This window comes from Ceratotherium simum, chromosome 25, assembly GCF_057802395.1.
Source record: "Ceratotherium simum simum isolate JZ-2026a chromosome 25, ASM5780239v1, whole genome shotgun sequence".
NCBI lineage: Eukaryota > Metazoa > Chordata > Mammalia > Perissodactyla > Rhinocerotidae > Ceratotherium > Ceratotherium simum.
In genome coordinates, this window is record NC_141924.1 from 43,345,433 (window position 1) to 43,360,580 (window position 15,148).

At 35.8% G+C, this 15,148-nt stretch overlaps 1 protein-coding gene across 6 annotated transcripts in view; it reads left to right on the plus strand.

Moving 5' to 3' along the window:
- The window catches only part of OSBPL8 (oxysterol binding protein like 8), a 185,396-nt gene that overhangs the window by 161,202 nt on the left and 9,046 nt on the right, over window positions 1-15,148 (plus strand). For all 6 annotated transcript variants that reach the window (XM_004417888.2, XM_014795200.2, XM_014795282.2 and 3 more), the window contains 6 exons: window positions 604-702; window positions 3,074-3,171; window positions 4,932-5,021; window positions 6,310-6,446; window positions 8,034-8,219; window positions 8,566-8,653. In XM_004417888.2, the coding sequence (XP_004417945.1) occupies window positions 604-702; window positions 3,074-3,171; window positions 4,932-5,021; window positions 6,310-6,446; window positions 8,034-8,219; window positions 8,566-8,653 (698 nt within the window). The remainder of the gene's footprint in view (window positions 1-603; window positions 703-3,073; window positions 3,172-4,931; window positions 5,022-6,309; window positions 6,447-8,033; window positions 8,220-8,565; window positions 8,654-15,148) is intronic.

Sequence of the window (15,148 nt, forward strand, 5' to 3'; positions counted from 1 at the left end):
GAAGCGGGTGGCCAGGTCCTTCTTCCTAGTCTGTCTTAGTCTAGAGGCTCTGCTGAAACCTGTCCACCATGGGTGACCCTGCTGGTATTTGAAATACTGGTGGCATACCTTTCAGCATCACAGCAACACACAGCCACCATAGTATGATGATCAACAGATGGGGGGTGTGGTTCCCTGATAGGGAAACGAACCTGGGTGGTGGCAGTAAGAGCACCGGATCTTAACTGCTAGGCCACTAGGGCTGGCTAATGTGACACAGATAAAAAATAATGTTTTTATTAAAAAATGGACAAATTAAGCTATACAATGAAACAGTCAGTATTTTATTGTGTGTTCTGCATGTTTAAGATTTTTCTTAAGAGCCTCATATAAAATAACAAGCACATAACTTTACCTTTTAAAAGTACTCATTTTGTAAGAATAGGAATATGGATCAAATATGTTTGGGATATAAGATAACAAATATATGTTTGGGCATGTTGAAATTGAAACATTTTTAAGACATTCCACTGTAGATGTCTGGTCGGTGTCCTAAATATGTTTTGTTTGTTTTGAATTGGTTGAATTAGTTTTGTGAAATTTAATAAACAATATTTATTTCAGGAAACTCATTATCTGCAATATTAGAAGGAGAAGCACGTTTAACTTTCTTGAATAGAGGTGAAGATTATGTAATGACAATGCCATATGCTCATTGTAAAGGTAAATATTTTCCATAATTGAGTTAAATATTCCTTAAACCTTCTTTTTAAGTAAATATATGTGGCTATAATTTGTTACATTTCGAGATTAATGGAGTCAGCTTTTCGTTTGAAAGTGTCTCTGGTTTACAGATGCTTAAGATTATTGCTATCATCTACTGAATATTTCTGTGGTGAATTAATTCACCCACAGTGGACTTTTTGTGACACACAGTCTGGTTGGAAGAGGCTGATTTATAATAATGGAATTTCATTTGCCTTATGTTCAGGTTTTAAAATTTGATGAAATTGCCCATTATTTCAGAATTTGTAAAAGTGATTTTCATTTTCTTACACTACCACTCCTTTTTTTTAAATTTTAATTTACCGCTTTTCATTGTACTTAGGCCTTTAAAAAATTTTCTCATCCTCATTTGGCAATTTTAAAAAAATTAGTGTATTATACTTTTTTCCCATTATTTAGTGGGAGATAAAGATATTAAATAATAGCTATCATTTATGACAGGCCCAACTCCCAACTATTCTGTGCACTTTACATTTATAAACTCATCTAGTCACTCCAGCAGCCCTGTAAAGTAGGTGTTTTGTGGATGAGGAAAACGAGGCACGAAGAGGTTAATTTGCCTGAGCTCACACTGCTAGGATGTGGCAGGATGAAGATCTCTGCAGTCAGCACTCTTGTGCTATAGAGGGCATCAGCTTAAACACTCAGCTTGGTCATTATCTATACCCTCCCTTCCAACTGATTTCTTAAAAGTAATTTTTTGGGGTAATTATCCTCTATTTTACGAACTGATTTGTGAAAACATTGAAATTATTTCATATGGCCCCATTTCATAGATGAGAAAACTGGGAGAGTTAAGAATCTTATCCAAGGCCAAACTAGCTAGTTAGTAAGAATACTGAGACTAAACTCGAAGCTTGTTGACTCCCATCCACTGTAGCATCAACCTGCCTCGTACTAAGTACAGGAGTGGCCAACTTGTGGCCTCAGGCTAGGTAATTCTCAGAGGTTTATGAATGGTTCTTGAAATAGGCATGAAGTGAAATATCTGAAATTATTAATTGAATTGATAAGAAATATATTTTTAATTTTTATATCATTTGGAAGAAATAAAATGATATTTCATATAGAGACTCAATGACATCCACAACCAAGTAGCAATAGGGAAAAAAAATGTTTATAGCAATGTTTTTATTGTACGGAGAAGAACAAATTATAACCCCTTGTGAATGAGCATAGGAAATAATGATTTTTTTTTACCCTTGTGTATTTTCTAAGATGTGTTCCCCAAATCACTACCCTCACAAATTGTTTTACAAAATAAGAGTTTCATAGCCAAATAAGTATGAGAAACATTGCATAGTGTTCCCCTCTTAGAAATTAACATTCTGCATTTGCCTATTAAGGCTGCCTTAACAGTTTAGTCCAAGAAAAGATACACACTCACACACATACACAATCTGTTTAACTTTCTGAAACTCCAAATTTCCCCAACTTTTTAGCCACAGAAACTATTTTGGGGGATTTTTAAAATTTGTCTTACTTGTACAGTTGATTCTTGTTATTTGCAGTAGTTATGTTCTATGAAGTCACCACAAACACTGAATTAAGGAATACTGAACCCTTCCTTGCTCCTTGGGGAAGTATAAGGTTAGGTTCCTGTGAGCCTCTGGTCACATTTTCATCAACCAACCAATACGTAACCTTGTTTCTATTTAAAGACACCTTATTTAATATATATTGTTGATTCACTAACATTGAACTAATAGCCAACAGCACTATAATTCATACCTGAATCAAGTTTTAACAACCATATTTTCTCCACAAGGTACATCACAGCCTTCTCTGCTTAGGAACACTAGACAGCACTTTAGCACTACATTTGGGGGCCATTTTAAACAGTAAAATCACCAACAAAAAGCACAAAAATGCAAAAAAATGTGGCAATAGATATACTGCGGAAAAGACACTTGTTTACCACATGAGAGATGAAACCCGAAGGCAGAGTGTCACTTTGTTCGACCTCAGCTGGCAGTGTGCACCTTGGGCAACTCAAAATTTTTGCTGTTTTGCGCATGTCCACGAATGACTGCAGGAGTGATGTGGGTGTTGATTTTGGGATTACTAATATGTTTTAGTGAGAATGTGAGTTGGCAAATATGGAATCTGCAAATAATGTGAATCAACTGTTATCTATATAAATCCCACAGAGCCAGCTTTCTATGTATATTATAGATTGTTTTTGGGTAGCACAGAATACCCTTGAATTATTAGTTTTTTCTAGAAGGAGATTAGATTTTAAAGCTCTGCTTGTTATTAGCCAGTGTCTGTTGCTTCAACTTTTTGTCAAAATTGTTTTTTTCTTTAGGAATTCTTTATGGCACAATGACACTGGAACTTGGTGGAACAGTCAACATTACATGTCAGAAAACTGGATACAGTGCAGTACTTGAATTCAAACTAAAGGTTAGTAGAGAATGATGGGAGGTATCACCTATTAAAGAGGAGTTGTGCTGTAAAGATTGAACAAAGAGCACAGTTTAGTTCCTAATTGCAGCCTAAATATAAGAACATAGAATTCATGAAAGGGCAGCCTTGGAAGATACAAATCAACACAAAGCCATCATTTTTTGTTTTTAATTTTAATTAATAAAACTGTTTGTATTATATAGGAGATGAGATTTAAGAAGTGAATGGATAGAAATTTCTCAGTAAATTAAAGCATTGCTTTACAGAGTACCAGAAAGTATGTATCAGCTTGAGCTATAGCTGCGCACCCTAAGAAAGCGTTGCAGTAGCTGCTATTTCTGCCTAACAAATTACTCTAAAACCACAAGCTTGACAACCATGTTCTGATCCTTCAGTGTTCTATAGATTGGGAATTTGGACGGGGCATGTTGGGGATGGCTTATCTCTGCTACATAATGTCTGGGGCCTCAGTTAGGAAAATTTGCAGGCTACTAGTGACTCGACAGTTGGGGCCTGGAATCATCTGAAGGCTCATCACTCACGTATCTGATACCTGGGTTGAGACTGAGACTAGAACTGCTGAGCTGAGCACCTGTATATGTGGCCTTTCCATGTGGCTTGGCTTCCTCACAGCATGGCAGCTTCAAGGTAGTCAGACTTCTTACCTGGCAGCTCAGGGTTCCAAGTGCAAGTGTCCTTGTGAACAAGGCAGCAGCTGCACTGCCATCCATGACCTAGCCGCAAAAGTCAAATTACATCACTTCCACCATCCTTGATTAGTTGAAGAGTTATAAACCCACCCAAATTCAAGGGGAAGGGATGTAGACCCCACTTCTCAATGGGAGGATGGCAAGGTTTCTTTGAGGAAGAGCATGTGGGCTGAAGGGGGAAGGGTAGATATGATTGAGGGCATCTTTGGAAAATCCTGTCTGCCTCAGAGTGGAAGGGAAATTTAAGACCTTTTCACAGTGTCATTTGTTGGTGTAAGACAGTACATTATGTTCAGATAAAAATATTTCTATGAATTATTTAATATTTATTACTAAAAATTGCTCCTATTTTGATATCCAGCTGATCAGCAACTTTGTTGCAATAAAAAGGATCTCTCTTAAGTATTATTTGATGCAATGCTCTTTGATTTTTTTTTTTATCTTAGCAAATTTTTTGCCTGTATGGCAATAATGATTTTTGAAAATCATGACTAAAGAGGTCTTAAGTAATTTATGACACTTTTAAGGATTAGATTGGAGCATCAAAATTTTGTCCCTGAGGAGAGACATCAGTAAGGCACTATAGTAACTCAAAGTATATTCCTTCTAATTTTATTTTTTGGAGGGTTTTTTGGTTGGGTATTGTTTTACTGTTTTGTTTTGAAAGAGGAGGTGTTATTTCTTTCAACAGATGAGGTAAGTCCCTTAGGTGTACTGAGTTGTTACCGCTTAATGTATTGTAGCATTGACAGAGTGCAGTCTTGAGTCAGAAGACCTCAGGACCTGAGTCAGTTACATCAGTGTGATCTTTTTTAATATGTTTATTTGGATCTCACGTTGTCTGTTTTTACCTATTTTTTCCACAGCAACAAATTTGAATTTCTTTTTATTGAACATTTCTGATTAAAATTTGAGTCAGTATTTCACCATTTGTGCCTTCAACAGCACTGTAACTAAACAATTACTTTTTCTGTTGTTTTTTGTCTATATTATATATAAATATGAGTTAAAAGTAAAATGTTTCTTTAACATTTTCTCTTTTAAAAGCCATTTCTAGGTAGTAGTGACTGTGTTAATCAAATATCAGGGAAACTTAAATTGGGAAAAGAAGTCCTAGCTACTTTGGAAGGCCATTGGGTAAGTACTTTTATATTTTAGTTTTACAAAAGAATTTTGTTCTGTGGAAAAATATTAATAATTTTATAAGCTCACTTGTTTTATTGCTTTAAAAGCATCACTATTCAGCATAAGCTTCAGCTTAACAAATATTTTGGTGTTGATTTGTCAACGTTATTTAGTTTTATATAATAGTTTATCTTTTCCAAACTTGAAATCAATAAAAATAACACATCTATCACCTACTGTATACTGCATTGTTTAAAAATGTTCCTCATATTAAAACTCATTTAATATTTAATATAATAATCCTGTGAGGTGGGTACTATTGTTATTCCCATTTTATAGAGGAGGACACTGAGGGACAAAGAGTTTAAATAATTTGCTCAAAGTAAGTGGCAGAGCAAGAATCCCAGCCAGGCACTCTGGCTCCAGGCTGTGCTTTTATGCACAGCAGTGCACTGCCTCTCAGCGAGAGGGAAGAGGGGCATTTCCAATTAGAGTCATATTTCCTTCTGAGGAACGTGGAACGGATCATAGTGGTATATGAGAGCAATGGCTTTTATTTACTTCTCTGCTGACCTAAATTCACATGTATGTAATTTTGTTAAGAGGAGCTTCAATGAATAAAAAGGATCATATCATGCTACTGCCTAGATGCAGTCTCACTGTGAGCACTGAGTATATGCTGTTTTCTGCCTTACAATAAGCAGAAAATGATGAGAAATATGATAAAATGAAACTTGATCTAGAAATTCAAGTAAGAGGCCACATATGCTCTGTAATTTTTAGAATTTACTTCTATCTGAATATCATTTGGAAAAAATATAAAAACAGTCTTTATTAAAAAATGAAATTTCTAAGATCATGCTCAAATTTTTAATGCCTAGAAAGGCTTTTTCAGGTTTTTCTACACATACTGAGTGTGTAGATCGTCCCCATCATCTCACTGTAGCTGCTGCAAACACTGTGCTCTCCTTTGACAATTTGGAGATGGTTGTTGAGGCTCTGCATGGAATTGTCTGAAATATCTTTATTAAGTAAAACTTGTGAAATCTCACGAACTTCCTGTGTATTCAATCAAATTTTAAAATGACTAGTATTACATATTTAATGTTAGTGTTTTTATAAAAATGACGAGATTTGGGGCTTTTAGATGAGTGCTAGTTATATTTGTTTTAAAAATGTGTTTAACTGTGAGATTAAGTATCAGGAAGAAAGTATTACTTATTATTATATTACTATACTATGTACCCTCTTTTAAATAAAGGTAATTCTCTACATTAACTTTTAATTTCTTTAAATATAGGATAGTGAAGTTTTTATTAATGAAAAAAAGACTGATAATTCAGAAGTTTTCTGGAATCCAACACCAGACATTAAGCAATGGAGATTAATAAGGCACACTGTAAAATTTGAAGAGCAGGAAGATTTTGAATCAGAGAAGTAAGTGTACCATTTTTCAGCTAACTTCATGATGATCAAAGAGTACTTTTTCAGTTCCTCAGTAGTGTGGTCACTTTTGTCTGTCTTCAGTCATATTTGAATTCAGCAGAATAGTTTTAACTTTTGTGGGATGTGTCAGGATTCTGTTTTGTATATGTGAATGTCAAATAAATATAATACAAATCATGCTAGTTTTCTGCCGCTCAGAACTAAAACTTCCCATTTTTTCTTTCTCTTGTTACCTGCTCCAGGGCCTATTAAAAAAAAAGAACTTGTTTGCATGAAATTGTGGGACTAATTAGTGATTCTTGGTTTTTCTGGCAGCTATTTTCTAACCTGGATTAGGCATGTAGGACTCTAGATGAAGGGAGCGGTACAAAATCTACTTTTGTTTCATTTTCTATAATTAAGAATGGTGCTGGATGCGCAAGCTTCTGTAGAACTTACATTAGTTGAGTAATAATTAAGGCCACAGTTTCTGTTCTTAAGTCATGAACTTCTTGCTGTATCTCTAATACTTTTGAACCAAAAATATTATATACACATGGCCCAATTTTATTCTTCTTATATTTCTCTGTGTTAGGTTAAGGAAGCTTCTGTGTAAGAGACACTGTGCTAGGTACTTTATACACATTATGTAGTTTAGTCCTCATTACATGTTCCCACATGCATTATCATTCTCTCTGGCGGGGATTCAAGTCTGTGTGTGCTTTCCTTCTACACTCAAAATTGAGGTTGTCAAAGATTGAGGAATATGTTTCAGCTGTAACAACATGATGCTCTCCATCCAGAGCAAATCTTCGCCAAGTTATACAATTTTTGAGGTGTGGATATAAGTTAACATATTTTAAAAGATGAAGAAGACAAGTCTTAGGATAAGTAACTTTAAGTTCACCAGCCAAAGAGTGGCAGATCTAGGATTCAACCCAAGCCAACGTGATTCCAAAGTCTTTGTTCCTTCAGTACCCATGTGCTGTCTTCCCAGATGGGTGGAATATAGATGTTATAATTTTATTTATCTGGTAAGAAACTAAACTTTAGTAGTGAAAAGATTTTACCTCAGTCTTCTTTTCTTGTTAAATCAGTGGTTCTCAACACTGGCTGCATAATGTCTGGGAAACATTAAAAAAAAAAAAATACTTGGGCCTATCCCCAGAGAGTCTGATTTTAAAAGTTCCCTGATAATTCCTGCATCCAAGGTTGGGAAGCATGGCATTACACTATTGGATCTTTGAGTCCAGTGGGTCTTAAACAGTATGTATAAGAATCATCTGGGGAGCTTGTTAAAAATGTAGAGTCTTGAGCCTTCATTACAGTCCTATCATCTTGGTCAGTACCATTCATTGCCATATGTTTAAGAACCAATGTAATAAATTTCTCTTGCTAAGAAAAAAAATTAGTCTCCACTGTGTCTCTCTACTCACAGCACCACTTTTTATATCTGGACTCATTTTTAAGCGCTGAGCATGAACTTGGTCAAAGCCAAAAACCCACATGGGCATCATTTTCTCTCAAGGGGATTCAAGCCTATTCTGTGTAGAGTTGATTTTCTGTTGCTTTTTCAATGCTATTTTGCACACGTATTAGACTCTGGCAGCGGGTAACTCGAGCAATAAATGCCAAAGACCAAACAGAAGCTACTCAAGAGAAGTATGTCTTAGAAGAAGCTCAAAGACAAGCTGCCAGAGATCGGAAAACAAAAAATGAAGAGTGGACTTGCAAGTTATTTGAACTCGATTCACTCACAGGAGAATGGCATTACAAGTTTGCAGAGTAAGTAATTAAAGTGTATATTATAAACAATATATCAGCATAGTGTGTTGCCTTCATTTCTAGAATTTTGATTGTTGATTAGTTTTTTATTAAGCCGTATATATAAGCTAGTGTGAGATTTTAATTCTGATGTTTCATTTATGATAAATTTGACTCCCATGATAGTAGTTAGTCTTAAAATAAGTTGAGGCTCAGAAGATTAGGTATGACAAATCTAAGTCTTACAGCTAAGTTTATAATTACTAATGAAATCTAATCAAACAGAAAGTTTTTGAAAAAGTTTTTGAAAAATTTTTGAGTTTTTTGGTTAGTCATTAAACAAGTGGTATTTTTTTCTTTTTTGTAGTACTCGACCGTGGGACCCCCTCAATGATATGATACAGTTCGAAAAAGATGGTGTTATCCAGACCAAAGTGAAGCATCGCACTCCAATGGTATGTAATAAAAAAGTAACTAGATCTGCTAGGCATATAAATGTTTTAAATCCTTAGTATCTTTGGCTGCCAACATTTAAAATTTGGTTTCAAAATTTAAAATTTTGGGTAAGCAAAATGGCAGAGTAAGCAGCTCCAAGCTCTTGTCCCCCCAAAGAAACATCAAAAAGCAAGCATAATCTGTCAGAAACAAATTGACCAGTACTCGGGAAAACAGTAAGAGGTTTGCAGCAACTAAGTGAACACTGAATCAAGAAAGAGGTGACTTCAAAGCAGTAGGAAAGCTTTATGGCATTTTTACTTGCCCTTGCCCCAACCCCTCCCTGGTGCAATGGCAGTCTTGAAGGGTCTCCACATTCCCAGTGTGAGCCCTGATTCTAGAGGGAGCAGAGCAGACCTTATTCACAAATTGTTGTGTATGTCTATTGTAACCTATCTGGGGGCTACCTGAAGGATTCGTGCAGGGCACACATCTCTGTTTTGTCTGACTCAGAGCTCAGCCAGAGGGCTACAGGCACTGCTTGGAAGTCCTACAAGCCAAACTAACAACCTGTAGACACTTGGGGCAAGAGATTACCATTGAATCATATAATACACGATGTAAGGCCCAAGAACAAAAGCTGAAGAGAGATTCTTTGGGAAACTAGGGCATTGAAAAGCCCCATGTATACATGGGAATTTAGGAAGCCATGCAGATGCCCAAGGCAAGATGCTTGTGCTCAAAAAAGACCTGAGAAATCCAATCCCTAAGCTTTCACCTCAGGCTAATATATAGGGATGGTTCAAGCCTGGCTAAGTGTTAAGGGAGTGGTTCTGCACGGAGCCAGTCTGCTAAGACTGGAAGAGTATTATTTTTGTTTTTATTTGTTTAGCTACTAGTGTTCAAGGAAATTTCTGTCAAGATACTAGCAGAACACAAATTAAGGAACAGAGACTTCAGTGACCATGCACAACAAGGAATACAGTTTTTGCAAAAATAGTTTGGGAAATTCACTGAACAAATGGAGTACAGGCATACCTCATTCTATTGTGCTTTGCTTTATTGTGCTTTGCAGATATTGCATTTTTTTTTACAAATTGGAGGTTTGTGGCAACCCTGCATTGAGCAAGTCTATCAGCATGATTTTTACAATAGCATTTGCTCACTTCATGTCTCTGTGTCACATTTTGGTAATTCTAGCAATATTTCAAACTTTTTGATTGTTATTATATTTGTTATAGTGATCTGTGACCAGTGATCTTTGATGTTACTATTGTAATTGTTTTCAGGTGCCACAAACCACGCCCATATGTATAGCAAACTTAATCGATAAATGTTGTGTGTGTTCTGACTGCTTCACCGACTGGCCATTCCCCCTTTCTCTCTCCCTCTCCTTGGGCCTCCCTATTCCTTGAGATACAACAATATTGAAATTAAGCCACTTAATAACCTTGCAGTGGCCTGTAAGTGTTCAAGTGAAAGGAAGAGTCACACATCTCTCACTTTAAATCAAAAACTAGACATGATTTAAGCTTAGTGAAGAAGGCATGTCGAAAGCCAAGACAGACCAAAATCTAGGTCTCTTGCACCAAATATTTAGCCAAGTTGTGAATGCAAAGGAAAAGCTCTTGAAGGAAATGAAAAGTGCTACTCCAATGAACACACAAATGATAAGAAAGCGAAATAGCCTTGTTGCTGATATGGAGAAAGTTTTAGTGATCTGGATAGAAGATCAGACCAGTCACAACATTCCCTTAAGTTAAAGCCTAATCCAGAGCAAGGCTCTAACTCTCTTCAATTCTGTGAAGGCTGACAGAGGTGAGGAAGCTGCAGAAGAAAAGTCTGAAGCTAACAGAGGTTGGTTCATGAGATTTAAGGAAAGAAGCCATCTCCATAACATAAAAGTGCAAGGTGAAGCAGCAAGTACTGATGTAGAAGCTGCAGCAAGTTATCCAGAGGATCTAGCTAGGATAATTAATGAAGGTAGCTACACTAAGCAACAGATTTTCAATGTAGCTGAAACAGCTTTCTGTTGGAAGAAGATGCCATCCTGGACTTTCATAGCTAGAAAGGAGAAGTCAGTGCCTGGCTTCAAAGCTTCAGAGGACAAGCTGACTCTCTTCTTAAGGGCTAATGCAGCTGGTGACTTTAAGTTGAAGCCAGTGTCCATTTGCTATTCTGAAAATCCTAGGGCCCTTAAGGATTATGCTAAATGTACTCTGCCTATACTCTATAATGGAACAACAAAGCTTGGATGACAGCACATCAGTTTACAGCATGGCTTACTGAATAGTTTTAAGCCCACTGTTGAGACCTACTGCTCAGAAAAAGAGATTCCTTTCAAGATATTACTGCTCATTGACAATGCACCTGGTCACCCAAGAGCTCTGATGGAGATGTACAACAAGATTAATGTTGTTTTCATGCCTGCTAACACAACATCCATTCTGCAGCCCATGAAGCAAGGAGTAATTTCGACTTTCAAGTCTTATTATTTAAAAAATACATTTCATAAGGCTATAGCTGCCATAGATAGTGATTCTTCTGATGGATCTGGGCAAAGTCCATTGAACACCTTCTGGAAAGGATTCACCACTCTAGATGCCATTAATAACATTTGTGATTCATGGGAAAAGGTCAAAATATCAACATTAACAGGAGTTTGGAAGAAGTTGATTCTGACTCGCATGGATGACTTTGAGATATTCAAGATTTCAGTGGGGAAAGTACCTGCAGATGTGGTGGAAACAGCAAGAGAACTAGAATTAGAAGTGGAGCCTGAAGATGTGACAGAATGGCTGCAATCTCATGATAAAACTTGAATGGATGAGGAGTTGCTTCTTGTGGATGAGCAAAGAAAGTGGTTTCTTGAATGTAATGTATTCCTGGTGAAGAAGCTGTGAAGATTATTGAAATAACAACAAAGGATTTCGAATATTACATAAACTTAGTTGATAAAGCAGTGGCAGAGTTTGAGAGAATTGACTCCAGTTTTGAAAGAAGTTCTGCTGTGGGTAAAATGCTATCAAACAGCATCACATGCTACAGAGAAATCATTCTTGAAAGGAAGAGTCAATTGATGCAGCAAAACTTTATTGTTATCTTATTTTAAGAAATTGCCACAGCCATCTGAACCTTTAGCAACCACCACTCTGATCAGTCAGTAGCCATCAACATCGAGGCAAGACTCTCCACCAGCAAAAAGATTATGACTTGCTGAAGGCTCAGATGATGGTCAGCATTTTTTAGCAATAAAGTACTTTTAATTAAGGTATGTATATTGTCTTTTTAGACATAATGCTATTGCACACTTAATAGTCTACAATATAGTACAAACATAACTTTTATATGCACTGGGAAACCAAAAAATTAGTGTGACTTGCTTTATTGTGATATTTGCTTCATTGTGGTAGTCTGAAACCAAACCCACAATATCTCGGAGGTATGCCTGTACTTATAGCCTTAAACAATTTAAACATCAAACCCTGGGGATGGTGGACTATCTGATTTCTAGAGTTACCACATTATAATGTTCAGATGTTCAGTTTTCAACAAAGAATTACAAGGCATACAAAGAAACAGGAAGGCGTGACCCATTAAAAGGAACAAAATAAATTGACAGAAACCATCCCTGATTAAGTCCCAGACATCAGACTTACCAAAGACTTTAAAACAGTTGTCTTAAATATGCTCAAAGAGTTAAAGGAAACAGGCACAAAGAACTAAAGGAAATCAAGAAAAAGAAGTATAAACAAAATCAGAGTATCAATAAAGAGAAATTATACAAAGGAACCTAACAGAAATTTTGGAGCTCAAAAAACACAATAACTGAAATGGAAAAATTCACTAGAGATCTTCAACAGGAGATTTGGGCAGGCAGGAGACAGAATCATTAAACTTAGAGATAGGACAATTGAAATTATCCTGTTTAAGGAACAGAAAGAATGAAGAAAAGTGAACAGAGCCTAAGGGACCTATGGCACAACATCAAGTGGATCACCATATGCATTAAGGGAGTCTCAGAAAGCAAAGAGGAAAATAAAGAGGCAAAAGAATGTTTAAAGAAAGAAGTCCCCCAAATGCCCAAATTTGATGAAAGATATGAATTTACAAATCTAATAAGCTCAACAAACTCCAAGGAGAATAAACTCACAGAGACACACACCAAGACATTATAAGCAATGAGGGGAACTATCACATGCCCATCTCAATTGACGTAGAAAAGGCATTTGACAAAATCCAATACCCTTTCGTAATTTAAAAAAAAAACTTAACAGCATACTTAATGGTGAAAGACTGAAAAATTCCCCAAGATCAGAAACAAGACAAGCATGCCCACTTTCACCACTGCTACTTAACATTGTGCTGGAAGTCTTAGCCAGAGCAATTAGACAAGAAAAAGAAATAAAAGGCATCCAAATTGGAAATGAAGAAGTACAACTACTTTATTCACAGATGACATGATCCTATATGTAGAAAATCCCAAAGAATCCATAAGAAATCTACTAGAGCTGATGAATAATTTAGCAAAGTTGCCAGCAGATTTACTCAAAAATCAGTTGTGATTCTAAACACCTGCAATGAACAATCCCAAAAGGAAATTTAAAAAGCAATTCAATTTATAATACCATCTAAAAGAATAAAATACCTAGTAATAAATTTAACCAAGGAGCTAAAAGACTTGGACACTAAAAACTGTAAAACATTGCTGAAGAAAATAAAGAAGACCTAAATAAATGGAAAGACATCTCATGTTCTTAGGTAGAAAAACTTAACATTGTTAAGATGTCAGTACTACCCAAAGAAATCTACAGATTCAGTGCAATTTCTATCAAAATTGCAACAGCTTTTTTCACAGAACTGGAAAAGCCAATCCTCAAATTCATGTGGAATTACAAGAGGCCCTGAATAGCGAAAACAATCTTGAATAAGAAGAGCAAAGTTGGGAGACTCACACTTTCCAATTTCAAAATTTACTACAGAGCTACAGTAATCAAAACAGTGTGGTGCTGGCATAGAGAGAGACATACAGATCAATGGAATAGACTTGAAACTCTAGGTGTAAACCCATATGTCTGTGGTCAATTGATTTCTGACAGAGTTGCCAGGTCCACTTGGAAAAAGAATAGTCTCTTCAACAAATGGTGCTGGGACAACTGGATTTCCATGTGCAAAAGAATAAAGTTAGATCCCCTATCACACACCATATACAAAAATTAACTGCAGATGGATCCACAATCTAAAATAAGAGCTAAAACCATAAAACTCTTAGAAGAAAATGGATAAATCTTCATGACCTTGTATTTGGCAGTGGATTCTTAGATATGACACTAAAAGCACGAGGAACAGCAACAAAAAATAAATTAGATAAATTGGACTTCCTCAAAATTAAACACTCTTGTGCATCAAAGGACATTATCAAAGTGAAAGCCTACAGAATGAGAGAGAATATTTGTAAATCATTTATCTGGTAAGGGTTTAATATCCAGATTATATAAAGAACTCCTTACTTAACAACAAAAGACAAACAACCCAATTAAAAAATGAACAAACAACTTGAATAGACATTTCTCCAAAGAAGATATGCAAATGGCCAGCAAGTACATGAAAAGATGCTCAACATCATTAGTCATGAGGGAAATGCAAATCAAAACCACAGTGAAGTCAGGTACTACTTCATATCTACTAGAATGGTAATAATTTAAAAAATGAAAAATAAGCGTTAGTGAGGATGTGGAGAAATTGGAAACTTCGTATATTGGTGGAAATATAAAATGTTGCAGCCACTGTGAAAAACAATTTGGTGGTTCCTCAAAAAGCTAAACATGGAATTGCCATATGACTCCGCAATTCCACTATCAAATAATTGAAAACAAGGACTCAAACAGATACTTGTACACCAGTGTTCATTGCATTATTCACAATAGCCAAAAGGTAGAAACAATTCAAGTGTTCATCAACAGATGGATAAACAAAATATACTAAGAATGGAATATTATTCAGCCATAAAAAGGAATGATATTCTGCTACATGCTACATGGATGAACTTTGAAAATATTATGCTAAGTGAAATAAGCAAAACACAAAAAGACAAATATTATATGGTTCTACTTATAAAATATCTAGAATAGGCAAATTCATAGAAAGATTAGAGGCTACTAGGAACCGAGGAAAGGAGAGAATAGGAGATTGGTTAATTGTTACAGGGTCTCTCTTTGGGATGATGAAAATGTTATGGAAGTAGCAGCGATGGTTGCACAATATGATGAATGTACGTAATACTACTGAATTGTACAGTTAAAATTATTAAAATGGCAAAATTTATAAATGTATATATATATATATACACACACACACACATATGTTTATCACAATTTAGAAATTCAAAAAATTTTTTTTCTTCCTTTAACAAGGCTGACATGATAGAGACACACAAGGCATCTGTATTTCCTCCTAAAGGTGAAGTTTACGAATTACAATAAATCTTTGTATACCAAGAGTTAGATTGCTGACTC